At 32.2% G+C, this 9,043-nt stretch overlaps 1 protein-coding gene and 1 pseudogene across 1 annotated transcript; both read left to right on the top strand.

The window, feature by feature from the left end:
- The first annotated feature begins 1,426 nt into the window (after positions 1–1,426).
- Positions 1,427–6,840, top strand: LOC108369641 (sugar transporter SWEET1-like). Its single transcript, XM_017624801.1, has 3 exons — positions 1,427–1,449; positions 5,742–6,147; positions 6,217–6,840. The coding sequence occupies exons 1-3, from the start codon at positions 1,442–1,444 to the stop codon at positions 6,400–6,402; spliced, it is 600 nt and encodes a 199-aa protein (XP_017480290.1). The 5' UTR covers positions 1,427–1,441; the 3' UTR covers positions 6,403–6,840.
- Positions 6,841–6,914: 74 nt separating this feature from the next.
- On the top strand, positions 6,915–8,404 carry LOC108369642 (uncharacterized; annotated as a pseudogene).
- The last annotated feature ends 639 nt before the right edge of the window (positions 8,405–9,043 follow it).

The raw sequence follows: 9,043 nt of genomic DNA, 5'->3' as shown, positions 1-9,043 counted from the left end.
ACGTTTTAAACCTATCTTATATATAAAAGAGCGTTTAACGTTTTAACGCACATTGGATTTCTTTGCTTAGTTTTTATTATATTCATTGAACTAAATATTCGCTCTACTCTGCATTACTTATAGGCAAAACAAGAAAACTAAAAACTAGGTTGGAAAGGTCAGCTAAAGGGTTTTCTCCTAGGGCATTTCGAAATTGATAAACTTCGGCCCAAAATTTTACAGTTGAGTCTATATTACTGCAGGTATGTAACGTTAACCGTTGCCATTGCATCTCTATGGATGTTATTTCGTCGGCATTATATTTGTGTTTTTGTTGCTGTAGTTGAACAAATACTTTTGGTTTAATTACTCTTAATGCATTTCCAACCGAAAAAAGTCAATTTTTTTTAGTGTGGCAATATTTGTAGGGAGGTGTTGGCGTAATTCCTTTATTAAAGTGTGATAAAATAGCAACCATTTTCTCGAATTATTTTACTCGGCTTCGTGGTCAAAAGCGTTTGTGTTTACTTTTGTTTTTAAATACTCTTCAAAACTGTGATACAACTGAGGAAATGGAGCAAGGTATGGTTCCAAGGGGAGCATATAGGATCAAATGTGTCCGCGCTAATAACCACTAGGGAGCATAGATGCGAAAGTAAAACATTGAGTTCATTAAAAATCTTCATTGGGTCTTTTTGGAGGTATTTTCAAATCGGTCCAGCTCACTTAAATCTTAATATTTTTCCGAAATATTTTGGTGGACGTCTTAAAATATAATAGATTTTATAATTCCAATGGAAAAATAGTACCGATTTTTTTTTTTTGTATGTGGAGCGATGCAGCCTAATGTATATGCTAAAAATATATAAATAAACATAAGTTCCCAACAATATAATTTTGAATTTTGACCCTATTATTTGACCGTAAGGGTACGTTTATACATACATATATGCATGCAAATGTACCCACATTTAAAAAGAAAAATCATTAAAATTTGCTCAAAAACTTATCTAGTGTTCCGCTTAAATATTGCTTGCATAACTACTCAAAAATAAGTGACTTTCCACTTGATAGCCGTAATCTTCAAAGGCACCAGCGATAAACGTTATTTGCAACACATTTACATTACGTACATATGTACATGATAAGAAAAATTCAACATTAAATACGTATGAACTACATACCGGTATATGGCATGCTGACACCAAATAGATATTTATTAAAATGCATTCCTTGTCAAATTTATATAATTACGTACTTAACATTATCAAAGCACTTCGAGAAATACTGCTTACATTTGTACATATATCCATACATATGTAAGTACAATTTAACGCACCTGTAAATTCTGTATTCTGCGTCAGCAACCAATCACAAACCTTGGCGTGGTTGTATGACCGCGTAAAACTGGTTACTTAGGCGTTGAGCAACACTCCACCGACCATGTCATAAAAATCGAGATATGTACATGTAGAACATTTTGCAGTATCGCCGATATCAGGCTTTGGTGGTTCATTAATACAATTTCGAATTTTATTTGTAGTCATATTCCTGTTATATGGATGATAAATTACTAACGAAACAAGTCATATATACGTTTCATATGTGTTTGATTTTGTAATTGTTGTTTTCCATTCTCTGCATAGATATCAAGGATATCTGGTTTGCCGAAACAGGAACACGCAATATGGTAATTGGGACACCTATTTTCAATTTCAGTGATCCCTGAAAGATCAGTCGAGTTCAAAAATTCCGTTGGATAATTAACTGCTTCGTCTTTTTTCACAACGGTGTTCATCGGCGTATAAGCTATTTCCTCACTTTGAATACTGGATTGAATAACATTAGTGGTATTCACCAAAGTGAGCAAGTGGGCTGACAGTCTGGTAAAAGAGCAGATCAGCGCTCAAGCAACGACTGTTGTCAACGTCACTATTATTTAGTTGATATACATCCTTATTCTACGCAGCAAGAATAGCCCGTTCACTGAGCTAATCGTGATTCCTATAATTAATTTTCTTAATAAGGAAACATTCTTTCGATCAGTTCTCCTTTCGATGTTTCTAAGTTACAAAAAATATCAGGCAATAAAATTCGTCTTAATATTCGTTGATCACTTCGTTTGATAAGATGTTGTAAATTCTATCTATTTATTTAAATTGTTCGAAATTTGGGTAAGTGGAAAGATTTGAAATTCCCTAGTAAAGCTTTCCCAAACACTTTTCGTTTTGAACCAGTTAAGAAATATTTCATTTAATTTCACCATTTTCAGTCTTTACTTTTAGATAGGTGATAATCCTACTGCAAATATTTCCAAATAAAGATTTTTCAAATGCCTTTCGTTTGGTACCCATATTGTATCTCAAACATATTTTCGATTGTAAGTCATCTTAAAACTCTTTAGTTTGACACCCACATTGCAATATTTCATTTATTTAATCAATTTAACTGTGTTTAGGCCTCTAGACTAAACCAAACAATCCAAGACGGTCCACCTTAGTGCTTAATAATTTACATATGTACGCACACATCTATAGGTGTATTTATTAGAAACTGTCATCAACTTTTCCCGCCAAATTAACTATCGTTGAGTTTACCCTCCGAACAGTTTTACTGCTTTCAGGTTTAACTCAATTCTATTGGCGCGGGCACGTCTTTCCCCGTATTAAACCAGAAACCGACTCAGCCACCACCCATCGTCCGCATCCGTCTTACATTTGTACATATACATACATAAATAATAATAAATCAAACATATTTGACAAAGGACTAATTTTTTGTTGGTTTATTTATTTTAAAGGTCTATATTGAAAATACATTGGTGCAACCTACGACAACCTACGGCAACATACTAAGCTTTCCAATTTAAATTTTCAAAAAGGTGGCAACTCTCCTCAAAAGTATTTCTTACTGTCATCTTTCTTAAACCTCTTTAATTTGATACCTACATTGTAATAAAGCATTTATATTATCAATTATGTTAATTGAATTAAATTTTAAAACAGGCGGCAACCCTCCTCAAATATGTTTTCGGCAATATTGCAATATTTAATTTATTTGATTAATTTAACAGAGTTAAAATTTTCAAATAGGTGGTAGCCCTCCTCAAATATGTTTTCGGCTGTAAACCTTTTTAAGAATCTAAAGTTTGATATCCACATTGCAATATTTAATTTATTTGATTAATTTAACAGAGTTAAAATTTCCAAATAGGTGATAGCCCACTTCAAAAATATTTCCTACAGTCCTTTCTTAAACCTCTTTAATTTGATACCCATATTGTAATATGTCATTTATTTTATAAATTAAATCGAGTTAAATTTTCAAACAGGTGGCAACCCTCCTCAAACATAATTTCGGCTGTAAGCCTGTTTAAAACTCTTTAGTTTGACACCCACATTGCAATATTTCATTTATTTTATCAATTCTACTGAGTTAAAATAAAAAAAAATAAAATATTTAGAACTATATTTTAAACTCGTCAAAAATATTTCCAGCAGATGTATTTCTTAAACCTCTTTCCCCATATTGTAATAATTGATTACTTTAATCAATATAATTGGGTTTACAAATTTTCAAATAGGTGGCAACTCTTAAATTTTTTGCGATATCATTGGTTCTGGTATTATACCGCATAATATAAAAAAAAATTATTGAAATCGGTTCAGTCGTTCTCGAGTTTTGACGACCGTTACATACGAACACAACATTTTTATATATATAAGATAGATAGATTGCATATTTTTGTAGATTTTTAACCGACTTCACAAAAAGGAGAAGGTTATCAATTCGTCCGAATATATATACTATATACATTAAGCACCGCCTTGAATTTTTTTGAAATCTGGCTTTTTTGAAATTACCGTTACGTTGGTGGGGCCCATGGTTTTTGTCCGATTTAAGGAGCCTAAGAGCAATGTGTATACCAAATAAGTGATGGTCAAAACATAAACAAATATGAAAAAATGTTTTTTTTTTTTTTAATTTACACGATGAAAAATCCCGACAATCCAAGTCTGACAATAGATTATTATACATAATTTTAAAGGTTTATAAATTCTCATCTCACAACATGTTCGATGGAAATAAAACTAAAATAAAATAATAAAATAATTGAAAAACAAGGCGAATATATATAAGGTGGTATCGATTCAACAAATACAACAATTGCTTATATTTTGTTTTTGCTTCTAGCGGGCCATTGTCAAATTTCAGCTATTCTTCCCCGAAGGAAAAAGGGCGATAGAAAATACAAACACTCTCACGTTTTCACTCACTCACTAGCGAAATACAATATTTTGACAATCAAACGCTACTCACAGCTGATGAAACAACACCTCCTTATATAAATTCGCCTTGTTGAAAAATATAAAATTTATATGAAACTTTGTTAAATTTTTACATTTACGTGTATTTTGTTGTTGCTTCTAGTATCTAAAGTGTCAAAAACTGTTTCTGACTTTTTTTCTTGTAAATCAAAGTATACCATGTGAAACACAAACAAATAAAAATTAAATTTGAAAAAAAAAATGAAATACTTTCTTAGTAAATTTGTTTGTTTCTCGAAGTATTGATCCTTCATTTGCAAGACCCAGTAGTTAGCGTTTGTGCTGCTGATTTAAAGCTCAGTTATGCAAGACTTAGACTTGACTTGAAAATTGTATATCTGGCAAATGAGCAGCGCGTGTATGTAGTTACCCAAAAAAACAACTTGACTTAGAAACTTGAAGAACTATAGATTTTGGATTTCTAAGTTAAATTAATTTTTAATTTTTTAATAAAATCCCTGCAAATATGCCACAAAAACATGATTCAATAATTAACGGTTTGCTCATTATTGACATTAGACGTTTGACACTCCCTTAGCTGTCTTACAAAAGCTTTGCACACACACAAAAACCCACACACAGTGCTTTGCTAAAGGTGTTCTTACACGATATGTGTTTGCATGTGTACATGCCACCTTTTACATATGGAAATGTCAACATATCGTGTAAAGAAAAAATTAGATTTGTTTCTGTTGTTTGTTTACAAAGCAGATGCACGTACATACGAAATAGGAATGTTTCTATTTTCATCTGGCACACAGATAGAATCATCTGAGTTTAGTTTATATCGTTTTCAAAGAAAGTATTTTTAAATAATTAAATAAAGACTGTGAATTTGACAGACATACGCAATTAAATATGTATTGAAAAAGTCACATTTACAGATGCAAATACATATCGTGTAAGAACACCTTAAGGGAGCCGATTTTGTCAAGAGGGAGCGAGAAAACTGCTTTTTGAGCAAACCTTTTATTATTGAATCATGCCACACAAATATACTTTTTTGTATAAATGTAATTCATCTGGCAATCGAAAAACAAACTCTCAAATAAAGACAGAAAATAAAATTTAAAAAGTTTGAAAGCGTAAATACATTTATTTTAATTGTAATTTTTTATCTATTTTTTTATTATTATTTAATTTTTTTTTACAATTTTACGTGTACAAATACAAGACCTGAGAATCAAAACAAGGAGAAAAAGTAATAGGTGACACGCTGAGTAATTGTTTCTAAGTTTCTAGGTAAGTCAAGTTTAAGTCTTGCATAACCCAGCTCTTTGGGGAACGTTCCAAAAGTTGCTTGTTTTGTATAGGAAAAGGTTTCTCATACAAAAATCTTTTGAGACTTAATAATTTTTATGAGAAAAAATTTAAAACATTTGACATTTTAGAGACCAAATGATAAAAAAAAAATTAAATATCTCCTATTTTCAGTGCTGTTCTCACCTTAAAGATGGGTACATTGATAGGCGATTCTGCCACTATAACGGTGAATATCCTCGGTTTCGCCCTTAATGTCGTTTTCTGGACGGTGTTCTATTGGTATGCTTCGAATGAGAGCAAAATGAAAATATGGTCAAAAACTGGCATTGCTGGAGCATTTACGGTAGCTTGCTTAGCGTACGCCACTTTTGAAGACCCGAAGAAGATTGAATTCCGTTTTGGTATGCTCATTACCGGCATTCTGGTATTTTTAGTTGGATCTCCACTCTTACGACTCAATAAAATAATCGAAAAAAAGAGTACAGCCGGCATGCCATTTCCAATTATATTTACAGGCACGCTAGTAGCGGCATGTTGGGCCCTATATGCAATTTCTATTCGAAATCCAATGATGGCCGTAAGTGAAAAGAAAATGTTTTACCTACTTATACATATATTTAATTAATAACAATATTCTTCTATTTAGTACCAAAACCTATTCCTATTAGTCCTGAGTTCTATACAATTATCGCTCTTTGCTATTTACCCGAATACACCAACAAACTCGGATTCGAAAGTAACACAATCACCATCTTCATTAGAACACAAGGGATCTAATAATAAAACATCAATTCCTTCGACAAGCAGCAATGATAATAAAAAGTTGAACTGAACAAGGTTTGCTATAGTTGACGAAGGCTGTGATAGTGCCTAGAAATCAGATTTGAAGGCTTGGAGATAATAATCTCACTTCATCGTATTAATCTACTAAGGTTTACAATAATATGCTTGCGCTTTAATCGCTTTTAATCGCTAAGTATTGCCACAACGCATTATTTGTATTGTGTTCTTCCAAATGTGCACAAAAACAGCAAATCACTTTGAAAATTAACTAATAACACTTTAATTGTAATTTTTGACAATAAAACAAATCTTCCAAATGTAAATTTAACATTAAAGTAAACCGCTAAATATGTACATAAAAATATCTTTGAATATTGTGATGTAAAAATTAGCAACTTAGCAAAATTAGTACGTATGCAATTAGTTTGATGAAATATAATAAAGAATGAGCATATATGTACATACGTAAGTACATACACACATAACACATTGTAACTTTTCCTATCATTAACCATTTATTTTTTTACTTTTTGTGGTATATCACTCTGAAAGCGTTTTATGCGAGGGAGCTTACGGTTAATTACTGTGAGAAATGGAATCGCCAACGAAAATAAAGGCCAACCTCAGTAGTTATTTATGACATTTTTTTGGTTGAAAAGGTCAGGGGCCCTATTCTATAACTCGATTCGAAAATAAATTTGCTCGAATTCGAATTTTTTGTACTTGGTAACTCTATTTTCGCATTTGCAATTCTAATTTCGAATAGTATATTCGAAAATCGAAAACTGGCAACTATGTAACTCGAATTTGAATGTCAAATTCATTCGATCTTCGCAAATAATACGCGTTAGCGTTTGAGCTGTAGAAACGGAATACTATTTGAAAAATGTAAGTATTTTAATAACTCTTTTTTAAGTATAACAATTGTAAACGTAAAATATTTTTCATTAGGCATTCATCCAGCAAAAGCCAGCATACAAAACAAAGCCAATTTGGAATTATGGTGGAATTTATGGAAACGCATCGAAGTTTGGCCAAAGGCCACATAAAGTGCGCTGATGCTAAGCAAACTTCCAAAAATTTGTGGGGACGGCTGACGGAACAGTTAAATGGAGATGGACCACCCACGCGGGATGCATCTTCATGGAAAAAGGTAATTTTAGTGTGAACCAAATAATGTTAACTCTTAAAGCTGCAACACGAGTCACGCGTCGTACGACCTATCAAAGTACCGTTTTCAAGGTATAACGGTTATGATAAATACTGTATGCTAATGAACCGCTCAATGAAGTACAGTTTTAATAAAGCAAAAGGAATTAAATTTTAGAAAATGTTACATTTGCTTATTCGTTTATTATTAACTATTATTAGTTTTTATTTACATATTTATGGTTTGGGCGGATTACAAGACCCACCTCAAAGCCAAAGTGCGCAAAAATAAGTTGCACATGTCGGGAACTGGTGGTGGCCCTGCAAAAATTAATTCCCTTAATTCAGTGGAGTTAAGGGTAATGGAGTTGTTGCAAATAAATGAAGCAGTAGATGGAATAGCCGGTGCTCAAAAATTCGGTGCAGGAAGAAATGAAGCCCCTAACAGCAACGAATGTGAAACTGCTCCAACCACTCCGAATTATGCAACTGATTTGCAGGATCGTGCAGAACTGCCACCTTGTACTCCTCCTTCCTGTTCCCAGGCGTCACCCAATTGCAGTACGATGCGGTCCCGAACTCAAAGAAAAAGCAATCTTTTGAAGTGGATGGGCAAACAAAATTCCACAAAGATTGTACTCGCATTTTAAAAGATGTAAATTACAATTTAAAATCATTAGGAAAAACAAATAAGAAATCTGTGGAACAAATGGAAGAGAAAATAGAAATAGAGAGACAAAAACTTAAATTCGCAAAATTAAAACATGAATACAAAGTAAAAAGCGACATGGAGAGAAAAAAATTAGAATTTCAAAACTAAGACTCAAGCAACAGCTGGAATTCGCTCTCATAGAAAAAATTTACAAAAAAGTACGTGAACGCTTTTCCAGTAATAATTTGCAAGTTTCATGAACAGCTAATTGGTTGTTTATTCGCAGCATATTCCTAATAAAACAATATATTTTATATTTAAATATGTTTATTTTGTGAATTTCCACAATAAAAAGCCACAAACAGTTTCCTTATTAGTTTAAATTTCATCCAGCAACATGCGATCAGCTGTTTTTCGTACTGGCAAATTCTTACAAGTAAAAATTTATCCAGTAAAAACTTGCAATTTCAGCTGTCTTTTTTCGCTCTCTCAATTTCCCCTACTTTGCAAGTTTTTGCGTACGAAAACGCCAAAACATGAAAATTCGTAAAAACTTTTACTGGATTTTACTGGAAATGAGTAAAAAAACGCAACTTATAAGTATATATATATATACATATACATATATGTAATATTGATGCGCCTAAAAGATGCAGCGATTTCCATTCAAGTTACATACCTGATGACAGGACGAATGAGAATTGCTTTAAACTTCCATTCTTAAAGTAACCTGATGACAGTACGAATGGAAATTTTAATAGCGAGGTTTTAGTTTTTTAAACTATAATTTTATTATTTATTCGGAACGTTGCGAAAATGCGTCTACTGCTAGAAACACAAAACAAAAAACAGAACTTTTGCAACGATTCGTATGAATAAAAAAGATTTT

Source organism: Rhagoletis zephyria, unplaced genomic scaffold (genome assembly GCF_001687245.7).
Source record: "Rhagoletis zephyria isolate East Lansing unplaced genomic scaffold, Rhagoletis_zephyria_1.1 Rzeph_scaffold_03787, whole genome shotgun sequence".
Lineage (NCBI taxonomy): Eukaryota > Metazoa > Arthropoda > Insecta > Diptera > Tephritidae > Rhagoletis > Rhagoletis zephyria.
This window is presented reverse-complemented; position numbering and strand designations above follow the sequence as displayed.

Excerpts from the sequence above, each read along its gene's own strand:
- LOC108369641 (XM_017624801.1), top strand. Across the intron at positions 6,148-6,216 it reads TTCGAAATCCAATGATGGCC|TACCAAAACCTATTCCTATT; the intron begins GTAAGTGAAAAG and ends TCTTCTATTTAG.